We start from the raw sequence: 13964 nt of genomic DNA, 5'->3' as shown, positions 1-13964 counted from the left end.
AATCCTGCTTCTTGGGCCAACACTTTCAACTCTATTAACTAAAATCTCTCCTCATCTAGGGGCTATTAGGATAAAAGTGAGGCCCCAGTAAGACTTCCAACACATCCCAACCACAGCGGTCACCATGGTCCTCCAGGCAGATCTCGAGACCCCCTTCCCCTCATCTAAGATCAGACAGGACAAGAGTCCTGTGAATCCCCAATAGGCGGACAACGGCCACATTCAGCAGGAAGCAGATACAGAAGAGATCTCCTGTCCCTCAACTTCCCAAATTGACGTACGGGGATCACGTCTCTCAAGGGGGACATAAGGCAGGCAGGCAGTTAGAGACAGGAATTGGGTCTCTGAGACACCTGGATACGGCAGGTAACATTCCTGCATGTCCATTTTCCTTCGGGAAATGACCCCCCAAAAGGCCACCCCTCTCCGCCCAAACTTGCCCTTGTTTACTATAACCATTAGCCATTACCAATCACAGGTATCAATCAAGCAGCCCCACAATTAGAGAGGAGCAGCCCATTCTAGAGAAGGAAATAAAAACTCCAAGTCCTCCCCAGTCAGCGCCTTTTGAGCCACTTTGTGCTCAGCCCGCGCCTAATTCTTTGGAGTGTTTGACATTTAATTTGCCCCTGTATGTTGATTTAAATCTTTCTAATTTGATCAGCCCTGTTCATCAGTTCCAGTTCCTGTTTTCTTCTCAGCATCCAGCAGAGCAGGTGTTCAATGAAGGACAGTTGAAACAGGCAAGAGGCTGATTTTTTGTATCACTCAAGACCGTGCCTGTGTGCAGACATGACCTGAAGATCGTGTTAAAATGCAGATTCGGATTCAGTGGGTCTGAGTCTGCATTTCTACCACACTCCCAGGGAACGTCAATGCTGCTGGGGCAGGAGACCAGCTGGGTCATTGAGTAACAAGGATCGAGAATCCAACCTGGACACCAGGTACTTAACTGCGGGCAACCAGAAGCAAGAGTCCACGGTCAATCAAGTGTGTGGGCTCTGAAGCAAGACAGCCTGGGCTCAGAGCCAGCCCCGCCTGCTACCTCAGCGCAGGTTTCTTCCCGTATCTCATGCGTCAAGTGGGGTAATACTCAAACTCATCCCACAGGGTCGTGCGAGGGTTACATTCACTTTTATGTAAAGAACTTAAAACAGTGACTAGCACATTAGTGCTCAGCAAATATTAGCCATTATTACACTAGTCCCCATTTAATATAATTATTTCCCTGCCTCAGGGAGAACCTAACTTTGCTGGAGAAATGGAACCCTACCTTGTACTCTGCTCTGCTCCCCACAATGCAAGGAAGACCTGGGAGGTGACAGGAATCAAGGATGGGCGACGGGGTGTCTGTAATGCAGAAGCCGGGGTTCGCAGTCTGTAGACGGGACTTAGGAGACGGTCCATCTTTTCCTGCATTCAGGGAAGCTGAGCGCCTCGCCTGCTGCCTGCCCTGTGACAACTTCCCTCCACGTTTGGTCTCTACACCTAGATAATCCTGTATCTTACAGCGACCCGAGTTTACATCTGTCTATTCATTTTATTTGTTCCTTTTTATCCCCATCTCACACTCACTCTTCCCATGGGCAACTGTAATGCCTTTAACATGTAACTTTTCGTTTCTATGTGTTCTTACAAAGTGATTTGTTTTATGTACATGCATTTTTAATTTACATAAATGGTACTGTTACAGATCTCATTCAACTTCTTACATTTTCTGCTCAGCAATGGATGTTTAAGACTGACCCATGTGGCTACGCGTACATCTAAGCCGACTTCCTAACTGCTACCCAGTGCTTCCCGGGAAACCCACGAGGTTGTACCTGCCTTCTCTCCCTCCCACCTTCCAACAACTGACACCCAACTGTCAGCAGCCCTGGCCTGCCACAAACAGGGTTCCATACACACTCCCTTGTCATCTGTCCAAGGTTTAAGTCACGCCTCTGTCACTGTTCAGGCCAGGCACCTCCTCCACGCTGGCCCCAGGAGGGTATTCTTGACAAATGGAGAAAAACACCCAACGTGAGCACGTTTCTTTCTAGTAGCAAGTTTTATTCTAGGCAACTGCAAGTCATCAAAGGGGGACACTCCCACAGGACCCAGGAGCCCACTCCCATCTCCCCGAACAGCGGGGCAGGCATGCGACACTCCTGAGACGAGCACCTGCGTGCTTTTCCTCCATCATCTCCGGGACAGTCACCCCAGGACTAATTTGGGAAGTGTGTCATTTGAACCTCAAGGAACAACTGCTATAAGAGGAACAAACTCAAATAACCACTGGCACAAGCTGAACAACCTTAAGTAACAAAGGAGTCGCCTACCCTGTGAGGCTGCAGAGCCCAGCGAGGACTGGGACCGAAGGGGAAGGCAAGAGAGGCTGTGGCGAGAAACGCAAGCGCCGAACTCCGGGAAGGAAGCCTCTACGTACCCAGCTCCCTCACTGGGCTCTTCGTTTTCGACAGGGGCTTTGGGGTCTGCTGCCACTGCTCTCTTCCTCTCGGTCCTTTTGACCCAGGGAGCCCCATCTGAGAGGGAGCCACACAGTGCCCCCCGATCTCTGACCTAAGTGCGGGTGGGCTAAAAGAGCCCCAGAAACGATTCCCTCCTAGAGGGTAGGCCCGGTCCCCATGTTAGGAACAACTTCTACAACTCCGGAAATTTAAAAAAACAAGTGTCAGATTGTATTTTTTAAAAAATCAACTAAAATCTAATTCCAAAAGGTTCTTCAGAGCAGGGTGAGCGCTTCCTTTAAATTATTTCTTCTACTTGTTACTAACAAAGAGACTACAAAAGAAGAGCAAATAGAGGGTTATGCTTTCCAGAACTCTCCCACACACCAGCTCACTCCTTTGGCCCGACTCCACCCTGTGGGAAGACCTGAAATGCTGGGACAGGCCCTCGAACCAGCCCCCAGCCCCTGCGGGGTCAGAGAGCCAGCCCCAGCCCACAAATACCAGTGTGGGTGGGAGACGTGAAGGGGCCCACGTCATGGCAAACTCAGCAGCAGGGCAGACAGCACGGAGAGGCCTGGCCCTGACCCCTCCGCTTCCACACAGTTCTGAGGACGGCCTCAGGGCTCGGCCTGCTGCTTGGTCAAGGGAAGGCAAATCCGAGCAACTCCCCTCAGGAGGAAGCCAGTCCCTGGCTGCGCAGCGTCTCTCGGGGGGACTATGGCAGCCCCGGGACCCCCCCGCACAGGTGAGGGCCGGCACCCTTACAGCAGGCCGCCGGGCCTCCCCGGCCCCAGGGCCGGCCCGCCCCGCTCACGCTGGTGGATCTTCTGATGCTGCAGGAGATGCTGCTTCTGCACGAAGCTCTTCTCGCACTCGGAGCAGCTGTATGGCCGCTCGCCCGTGTGGATGCGCTGGTGTCGCACCAGGTCGGAAGGGTGGCTGAAGCTCTTCCCACAGTAACCGCAGATGAGGGAGCTTCGGCTTTTCCTCCAGGGGATGTGGCCGGGCAGTGCAACCAGGCTGTTGGGCGAGAACCTCTCCTGGACACGGTGGCCGCCACTGGGCCCCTCCTGCAAGTGGCAGCGCTGGTGGGTCACCAGGCTGACCCTGCAGCTGAAACTCCTCATACACACCTCACACTGATGCAGTTTTGCCTTCTTGGACTGGGGCTTAAGCCGTGGCCTGGGCCGAAGGCTCTCTTCTGGCTCTGAGGTCGTGGAAGACTCCCACCCCGAGTGGGTCCGCAGATGTGTGGCCAGCTGCTGCTTGTAGCGGAAGCTGATCTCACATTCAGAACATTCGTAGGGGCTGGAAGTGTCCCTTTTCAGCTTCACGCTCTGCCCACATTCCTGACCCGGTTGCACCTGCCTATTAGATTTCGGCTTTGGGGAGCAACCCAAAGTTCTGCCACTGCTCGGGGCTCTACTGCCTTCAACAGGCTCCTCCAGATTCGTGTCCCCGGGCCCTGATTCCAGGAGGACAGACCCACCCTGACCGTCCCAGACCTCAGTCTGCTCTGGGCTCAGGAAAGCCGCATGCTCTTCAGCCATGCCCGAGAACCCCCCCGGGAGACCCGCAGAGCCTTCCTGCGGGTACGGTAGCTCCGGCTTGAGCATGACCCCTTCTGCTGCCAAAACAAAAACCGACAAAAAAGATCACATTCTAACACTTCTGATTTCTTTAGAACTAAACAAACATCTACGAATTTCATAAGGGCTCAAATCAAAGTACCTCAGGATCAAAGGAATTACGACAATTTGGAGGGTGAGACTGATTGGGTTCCAAGACCTGAAAAACTAAACCTATATGCAGGTATAGACATTTGACTGGAAATCTGAATATATTATCCTTACAGAACAATGTGATAAAGGATAGTTCTCCAAGCTTATCCTCAAATCTGTATTCAACCTCTGTGAAAAATAGCTCAGTATACTGTAACAACTAATTCAGGAGACTATTAAAAAAATAAACGTGAAAGATTAAAATAAAAAACTAAACCTATGTAACTTAAAAATTCATGTATCCAGCTATTATTCCCTCATATTCTCCCCAAATTACCTGGCCTCCAAATGCTTTTTCTGCCCTTCACCCAGTCAGCCTCACTCCTGAAGCTGTGACCAACCCTCTCGTCTCAGTCCCCAGGGGGTTCTGACTACAGCCCATTATGTATTCTACTCCACAAGGCACAGAGAAGCCTGATATGGTCACGAACCTCAAGGAGCCTACACGAGTAAAGACACACATAAAAGAGGTGAACTGATGGTAATTATAAAGGAGTCTAGACTAAATAAATGCCACCTGAGGTTACTGATAGTCAGTGTTTGGCAGTTTAGCAGCGGGAAAGCTCGCTATAGGCTGCAGGAAGTGCAGAGGGAGCTGGAATATTCTAGAGCCACTCACCTGGGTGGACACCGTCAGGGCCTTCCTCCTCCAAGTCACCCAGCATCTCTGCACCCAGCTCCGCTTCTCCTTCTGGCTCGCCAAGGACCTCTGCATTGGAAACGGGACAGTGTGAGCCCAGGAGAAGGTACAAACTCACCAGTACTGGTCATCTGCTGATGGGCATGGTGACCAATGTCACGGAGTCGATTCCAAAGATTCAAAGTACTGTCCTTGTCACTTTCCCCCAGAGCTGGGGATAACTAGACAAGCCTGGCTAATTCAAGCGCTCTATTCCTGTGTCACTCATGACTCAGGCGGTCAGGCTTAGAAGCCCACACCATTCTAGCCCCCGACACCAGCACTTCCTCACACATACATGGTGTCAAGTGTTGCTTCCTTTCAGGGTTTCTGATTCCATCTGTGCTGAAGCACTGCGAGATCAAGCAGACACAGTGATGCCCCCACCCGCAGGATGGACAGGAAAAAGCCACCAGCAGGACACAGGGCCCGGCCGAGGTCACACAGGCATCTCTCTACTTTCCTCCCACTCCACTCTGCTCCAGTCACACTGGCCTTTGTGACAATCCTCCACAGATTCAGGCTTTGAAAGAGTTTGTCTACCAAATAAAATGCACCTATCATGTAATAGCTAATATTTTGCATATAAAGATGTGCATCTATTAAGCAGCATTTATAATCAACACAAAATAAACATTGTTGAGACCACGACTGGCTGGAATTCTAGCCAAACGCCAAGGAAAATTCTTGGTTAGCCTATGCTGTCTGTCTCATCTCCGGTGACAAAGAGTTTCTTATCAAATAATCTTAAGTAATTAAGTATTAAAAACAGCATGAGGACCCCCAGTCATGTTACACCATAATGCATGTGATGCCATCTTATCTGTTAGTAAATGTTATCAAGGTCTGACCATGTGAGCACAGAGAAGAAACGCACTATGACCTTTCCAAAGTCTTCACAAACTGAGGACTGGCACAGGTCAACCGGACGACCCAAAGCCAGCCAGACGCCAGGTGTGGTCTGGGCCACCAGCTCCTGGCCAGGAATTGCAGGGCGCCTGAGGGCATTCTGGGGAGGAGGCGCTCCTTACTCAGAGAGACCAGGGTCTCGTAGTTGCTCTGCATCACATTTCTGTAGAGCTCCTTCTGCCAGTCCTCCAGGTTCTCCCCATCCTGCTCTGCAAAGTAGACGCCATCATTTTCAAGTGACCGGGACACCTGAAATCACAAATGTCACATACGATGAGTGCCTTTCGTCACAGCCCTGAAGGAAAAGTCAGCAACACAGAATCTGAAATAACAGGTTACCTTGGGGGCCTCCCCCTTGCTGCCCGGGGGCAGCCGCAGGACCCAGAAGTTCCTGTTTCTCAGCAGGTTCTCCATGTTCTCCAGCCGCCTCTGCAGCAGCCCGTACTCCTGCAGCAGGGTCCCCAGCACGGCCCACTTGCCCTCCAGCTGGTTCCCGAACTCCACGGCCGTCTTCTCGCAGTCGGCCAGCTTCTTCTCGGCTGTCCCCGTCCGCCCCTCCAGGCTCTGCAGCCGGGCAGCCTGGGCCTCCATCTTCTTCTCCACAGCTTGAATGGCGGCCACCACTGTCCAGAGGGAGATCTCTGTCGTCTGCAGATAGGAGCTTTTCTCCGTCGCTTGTGGGGGCAGCGTGGGCGATGCCGAAGGTGTGGAGCGGCGCTTCCTCCTGTGCTGAAGAACCGGACAGGGTCACCGTCAGTGTCTCCTCCAACCATCAGGTAAAGAAAACAATGGGTGGGTCCATTGGTGCAGGAGCGCTTACAGCTGGTACCTCGCTTCTACTTGTTTTCAGATTTTAAAAGTATGTTCTTTGCATTCTGATACCGCAAATTATACACGTACATTGTAATAAAAAATAAAAACGTCAAAGTAGAAAGGGAGGGAGGGATTATGTACAGACCACCATCCAGAGGTGAGCTGTTAAGAATTTTGGTGTTTTTCCTGTTTTTTTCATCTTTTAACTTATTTCTTTCTCAACAAAATTGAAATCATATTGTACATACATTTTGTTACCTGCATTTCACACGCAGCATACTCTCTAAGACTTTCCTCTGTCAGTATTTACTTTTTAAATCAACTTTTATTTCTATTAGGTATTTTGGGCTATTTGTAGTATTTTACTATGATTATTGATATAATTTATATCCACTCAACTCCACATTCCTGTCCGACTTCACAGCTGATCTTGTCACCCTTGCTGAAAACCTTTCAGCGGCTCCTGACAATAAGGACAAGGCTCCTCAGCAGGACCTACAAGACTCATGCATTTTCACAGCCCAGCAGCAAGTGTGAGTCACATCTACTAAATCCCTAATAAACAGGCACTGAAACGATCTGAGTCCTCTGACATCTTTCTTGTACTTCTCATTTTCATGGTCTGCCCTTGACAGTAGGAAAATCACCATGGCGGAAGCTCAAAATGACTAAAACCAACACTTGGGATGTCTTCCCGAAGCTGTCCTCGTCCCCTCACTGTCCCATTGCACGCTCACATTTCAGTCCTGACCTCCCAAAGCTTCAGATGCTTTCATGTGGCACGTTTTATTCAAGACGGCTTCTCTCACAGTGAGGACACTGAGATGAAGACACCAAGAACAAATATACGTTTACTGGCCATTCAAATTTCCCCGTCAGTGGACCACCTGCTAAGGTCTCATCCAGTTCTCTTTTGGGTTACCTGCCTTTCCCTGACTGTCTCATAGGATTTCTCTGTAAATTCTGGCTACTGATCTTTATCAGTTATATGTGTTGCAAGTATCGTCTCCTTATTTGTGCCTCATTTTTTCACTCTCTTTATTATCCTTTGATAAAAAGTCCTTAACTTTAATGTAGTTGGGTTTTATCACTATTAATTCTTTTATGGTTTGAACTTTCATGTCAGGTGTAGAAAAAATAAAAATCTATATTCCACAGTACCGTCTTCTAAATACTTTATAGTTTTGGCTTTCACATTTACATGTTTACCTCAACTAGAAATGCATTTGTGTATGGTGCAAGGCTCAATTTTCATATGGAAACCAACAGATCTAACACTAAATAATGAAGAACCCATCGTTTACCCACTGATCTACAATGCTACCTCTGGCATAAATCAAGTTCTTTTTACAGTCTGTTTCTGGCACCTCTATTCTGTTCTCTGGGTCAATTTTTCTACCACTTTACCAATATTACCATCTCAAGGACCACAGCTTTTTGATAACGGTTGATACCTGGTAAGGCAAGCGCCACCTCGTTTTACACGAGTATATTGAAAATTTGGGGACTGTTGACATTCTACAAACTTGAAAGGTTTCACAAAAATATCCTTAGAGATTTTGATTGGAACTGCATCAAATCCATAGATAAATTTGAGAAGTGACATCTTCAGGATAAAATGTTTCAATCCATATACATAGTATATACTCCTTTTTAAAAGTATTTTTAATATCATTAGATATGTAAACATGTCCCCAAGGTACGTGTTTCAATCACCAGTTGCTGTATAACAAAGGATCCCAAAATGTAGTGGCTTCCGACAACATCTATTTTGCTCATGGCTACGCAATTAAATGAGGGTTTGGAGTGGAGACACCCTGTCCCTGCTCCACTCCATGTCAAGTGGAGCAGGTCACAGGCAGGCTGGCCTCCCCCGAGGAGTCCCACGCCACATGGAGAGGGCACATGCTGACGGTCTGTTCAGCAGCCCTACCTAAGGTCCCAGTCTAGTCAGCGTCAACCGCCAGAACGCACTTTCATTTCTAACAGTTGTGTGTGTGTTTTTTTGGGGGGGGAATTCTCTTTTTTCATTAATCTCACTATACACAAAAATTATATATGAGAAAAAAATTAATCATATCCTCTATATATGTGCTGTCCAATGTAACAGCCACTAGAAACATGTGGCTGTTTAAAATTAAATTAATTAACATTAAATTAAAAATTCAGTTCCTAGCTACATATGAAGTGCTCAATAGCTACCTGTAACTTGTGGCTACTATGCTGAACAGTGCAGAGAGAGTATTTCCATCATTTCAAAAAGTTCTAGTGGATGTACTATGCCCTTACTATTTTTTTCCTGCTTGATAAAATACTAAGGCTATATTAAAATCTTCCACTACGACACTGAATTTTCCTTGTAGTCCTCTCAATTTTTGTTTTATTTATTTTGAGACTATATAATTAGTGCACATAAAATTATAAATGTCCTATTAAGCTGGTAAATCGAGTCTTTTCCCATTATAAAAGTAGTAGTAGCCCTCTATCTCTAGCAATATTAACAGAGTTAAACCAATTTTCTTTTGATTAGTATTAGCCTGGTCTGTTTTCATATTCTTCTATATTCAACCATTTCTACAGCTTTATCTTTGAGTTGTATCTCTTATAAGCCATACAGTTGATTTACCCCATCCTGCCAATCTTTTCCTTTTAACAAGAACGTTTAGTTCATTTATATTTACTGTAATTGCTGATGCATGCTTATCTACTTTTACCTTTTTGTGCTATTTATCCCATCTTTATCTTCTTTGTTGCCTTCTTTAGATGATTTTTTTCTTATTCTATTATTCCCCCTTTTAATTTGTAAGTCATACAGCCAATTTCTAGTCTTTTAGCAATCATCCTAGAAATTATGGGAAGCATACTTACGGCAACCTTTAAACATTTGAATTCTGATCATCTCTTCCTAACTTTTACATCAGGGCTGCCCTGTATGTTAATGCCGCCTTTGTTTTTAACCCAAGAGATTGTTACTGTTTTATTCCGTCAATCTTTATTTAGATTTACCCATTTTCATGGACCATAGTACTTTCTTACTGTCAGACTTTCCATTTGGATGTTTTCTTTTTTTTTGCCTTTTCTGTATTTGGGATAATTTTTCTTCTACCTGAAGTACATCCTTTAGAATGTCCTTTAATGCCAGTATATTAGTAGCAAACTGTCAGTGTTAATTTGTCTGAAAATATCTTTACCCTTGTTTTTTAAAGATAATTTTGCTGAGCATAAAAATAGGGGATTGTAGTTATTTTCCTTCAGCCTATATCACTGTACTACTGTCTGGCTTCCATTGTTGCTGTTGAGAAGCTTGACCCCACTAGTCTTACAGCAGTTCATTTCAAGGTAATCTATCTTTTTTCTTTGGCTTTTAAGAATTCCCTCTGCCTTGCATTCTGTACCTTCACTATTATGTGTCTAGATAGATTTCTTTTTGTTTTTCCTGACTGGGATCTATTGGGTTCCTATGCATTATTAGCATTTGTGTCAGCCCTACAATATTCTCAGCCGTTAGCTATGCATCAAATATGACCTACAGTGCAGATTGAGTGTTTGAACGTGTGTGTGTGTTTTCCTTCTGTAATTCCAATATGTTTTTCTTCTGGAAATTCAACATCTGAAATCTCTGAAGGTCTAATTTTGTTGTCTATTATTTTTACTGGCTTTTCCTCATAGTTTTTTATTACTTGTTTGGTGATTTTTTTATTCTGAATTAAATTTTTTTGGGATTTTATCTATGAGAATTATTTGAAGTCTGAGTTAAATGTAGACTTTTCTAGAGAAGATTTGTTTATTTTTGATGGGCAGCAGGAGGTTCTACTTTAAACTAAATTCTTGGTTTGAGGTTTCTTGGACCATCCAGGTCATATGAATTCAAGCAATAAACCCATGTGAGGGTCACCATGAATGTTGCCCTTTGAAGTCTCAGCTTTATGGGTTTGGGAGACTTCTTAGATTCCCCACCTTAGGCTCTGAGTTTCATCTATTTCCCAGGCCCCTTGAGGTGATAAACACTTTAGATGAATGTTCAGCAACAGCCCTCAAAGTTGGCTTCAGAACCCTGCTTACCTCTTAAGAGCTCCCTCTTTCACTTAGTTTTTAGGCTCCAAGTATTCTTTACTCATATACTTCAAATATATTTGTGTTTTCCCCCCCAGCAGTTTTAGTTGTTTTCATCAGGATACCTACTTGGCCATACTGACAAATGAGACGCCTAGAATACTCATCTGAAAAGACAATGTCTAAGAACAGAAATATGCTCAAGGACAATTTAAATATATTCTACAATGACAGACCTCCATAAGCTACTTGAAGTGCAGTGTGGGATTTTGGCAGATCTTTAAAGACTTCCTTTTAACAAGGCCTGTTGATGACAGGGAGGTCTGTGCACTGTGCACTGACAAGTTAGGAAGAAGTGCTCTCAGTTGTCCTCCTGCCCCACTTGAACACAAATTTAGTCTTGAGGAAAGGCCAAGTGTTTGACTGCATCACCGCAGTTCCAAGAAGACAGATGAAGTAAACACTGCAAACGTTTGTGTCCTGCCTTTGCCATTCAAGTGTAACTTCCTAGAAAGCAAACACTGTGTTCTGTAAGCCTTCCAATACGTCCCCTCTTAGTTCTTACCCACTTTCTACAAGAATGAAATACAGTGCATCTTGCTCACGGTCAGGTTTTCACCACAGCATCTCCTCAGCCTCAATTCACAAGATCTCGTGTGATTCTGAAAGTGTTTCTAGACCAAGCAAGCTGCATTAAAAACCAACTCAATTCCCCTTGCCTTTTCCATAGCACATCCTCGTCTGTGCTCAAATTCACCACTACTTTGGAATAACGTGAGAATGTCAGAGCTGGCAGGAACCTCAGAGGTCACCTCGCAACTAGCCCAACAATTTACAGCTGGGGAACCGGAAGCCTAGACCTGGACAGCTGAGAGCTGAGTTACGGCCGAAATCCAGTTTTCTGACTCCATGCCCAGGGTTTTCTTCACCCCAAGCTCGGTGCCCTGACATCCCAGAATGGGGATGGTTGGGGGTGGGTGCGGGGGCGAGAGCTCGGACAGTTCACATACAAAACCCTGCAATTACACCTGTCTCCAAGGAGAGGAAGCCAGCCTGACTTCAACGTGTGGCTGCAACCCCAGGGCAGAAGTCTGTCGCGGGAGAAGGTGGCAGAAGAAACGAGAGAAGCACATCGGGCGGAGAAAAAGCTGGTCGCGGAGCGACAGAGCGTCCTGGGAACTCGGGGCACCAGGCGAACTCACTGGCAGCGAGGAGGACCCCGAGTTTCTCCTCCGCGCCACCTCTCCAGCTTGGAAACGGGCTCGCTTTTGGCACAACGGAGAAAACGTGTGAGGACGGTCACAGATCCAAACACACGGAACAAGCCCTCAGAGAAGTTTCCCAGCGACGGCGCACGACGCTGGAACTCCGGCCCAACGCGGAAGGAACCGGACGCGGGGACGGCGGAGCCCTGGGCTGCGAGGGGAGGTCGGTGTCCATCCGCGCTAACAGCCTGACGGACACCCCGCCCCCGCCCAGGGGCTCCGCCATCCCGAACGCGCCCCCGAGCCGTGCCCGGCGAGGACTCTTACCCGAGCAGGCGCCGACTCCGCCATGGCTGCCAGTCGCCCCTCAACAGCCGGACCCCGCCTGATACCCCTCCGGCTGCGTGCAGCTCCGCTGGGCGCCCCGGGCCCCTCCTCGAAGCGACCACCAGGACCGTGTTGACACAAGGTGCATTATGGGAGTGCGGCCCTCCCGGACCAAGACCGGCTCCGGCCGCTCGTCCCCGGGGCGCGGAATTCGCATTGCGCCCCCGTGCGGCCGGAGGGTAAACAGCAGCTCGGCACTCGGGGCCACAGGGCTGACAGCAGGAGGGCTCAGTCGCGCCAAGTCAAGAGCAGGTTCGGAATAGAAGGCAAACCCACGGGCCTTTGTGTGTCTTCTACGTGCGCAGCACTCTGGTAGGTGCTTCGAGGGATTCCAAATTGTACAAAACTCAGACTTTGCTCTGAGGGAAGAGCATGCAATCTAGTTGGGGAAAAGAGCTATGGTCCCAAATGGCAAGTGGTTTTATTCTAAACTGTTATTTCGCTTTTTAGAAACCAGAAACACACTTCCCACCTCAACAGTGTGGGGTCAGGTGCCCAGAGCAACCCACTGTAGCCTATTAACTATAGTCATCACGTGTCTTGGAAACCCCAAGATAGCCCTGATTTCTAATAGTTAATCCAGTGTGTGTGCTACATGTTAAATAACGTGTTTGGAGTTTTGGTTTGGAAGGCATGATCACCCAATACACAACCCTACCGCAGCCGTACTTGCCTAATTTGTGCCACATTATCTCTATAGTGACTCGCAATGAATTTCCACTTCAATGATAGACATAAGGGTTCCTCTGAGAAATAAATTTTTACCTTCACATGACTAGGTCCTTACCATGTGTGGTTCAGGTCAGACTTTACCTGCCCTCCCTGTCTACATCCTTCTTCATGCCAACCCTCAATCTAATTGCCCTCTTCAAAAATTTTCATAGCATTTATCACTATTTGAAATAACCTCATTTTCCCCTGCTTTAGTTTACATGGTACTTATGTATCGCTTTTACTAAAATGTCTCTCCATGGCATTCTCCATTTCTTGCACACACAAATGCTCATAAGTATTTTTGGATGATTCAGTGGTGAATCAGAGAGTAAGGCTAGGAAAAGTCACCTCCAAGAGAAGGCACGATGTCCAGGACAATAGATGGACAGGAGGTTGACTGAATCATTAATATCTAAAGAAAGGATGGGCCAGGTGGAGGAAAACATCAGCCACGGAGATACATCCAGGGTCTGACCGACTCTCTCAGGCCAGTGAAAACATGCTGCAAATACAGAAAATAATGTACCACGATTGTGGAGACAGACTTATTAGGACATAGGATATTGAGGTCATTAAACAGTTCAGTTATAGAATTCACACCCTCTATTACGTTTCTATGTTTACCAGGCAATCTTCTGATGATGCAGCTTCCCGTGTACCTACCGGGAGATGACATACATTTCAGGCTGATGCAAATGTCCAGTCCACCCCTGGAAATTACTAAATGGATACTCTGGATTATCCAACAGTCTCTCGAGTCGGCATGATTCAGCATCCCTGACTCTGAGCCTGGAAGTCTGGAAAAATTAGATCACATTTCCAGCGTGCAAGTGAGGCAGCACCAGACACTGGTTTGCAGTCTCCTGGGCTTTCGGAGATGGTGCTGCACCGTGAGTCAGAAAGTGGGGCGGTGGAGGGAGACCATCCGGGTCTCTAACCCAGTGCTACCACTTACTACTCGTAGATGTGG

The 13964-nt window shown here is 47.1% G+C and overlaps 1 protein-coding gene across 2 annotated transcripts; it reads right to left on the bottom strand.

Moving 5' to 3' along the window:
- Nucleotides 1–2031: 2031 nt before the first annotated feature.
- ZNF212 (zinc finger protein 212) lies at nt 2032–12382 on the bottom strand. 2 transcript variants are annotated; one of them, XM_019739400.3, is made up of 5 exons: nt 12221–12382; nt 6162–6551; nt 5945–6071; nt 4854–4943; nt 2032–4080 (listed from the first exon to the last, which is right to left on the bottom strand). In XM_019739400.3, the coding sequence occupies exons 1-5, from the start codon at nt 12242–12244 to the stop codon at nt 3215–3217; spliced, it is 1497 nt and encodes a 498-aa protein (XP_019594959.3). In that variant the 5' UTR covers nt 12245–12382; the 3' UTR covers nt 2032–3214. The 2 variants fall into 2 exon arrangements, with proteins under 2 accessions (XP_019594959.3, XP_019594960.3); XM_019739401.3 differs by having other exon boundaries at nt 2032–4077.
- Nucleotides 12383–13964: the final 1582 nt, after the last annotated feature.

The sequence above is a fragment of the Rhinolophus sinicus genome, chromosome 8 (genome assembly GCF_057876585.1).
Source record: "Rhinolophus sinicus isolate RSI-liver-muscle chromosome 8, RSI-T2T, whole genome shotgun sequence".
Classification (NCBI taxonomy): Eukaryota; Metazoa; Chordata; class Mammalia; order Chiroptera; family Rhinolophidae; genus Rhinolophus; species Rhinolophus sinicus.
This window is presented reverse-complemented; position numbering and strand designations above follow the sequence as displayed.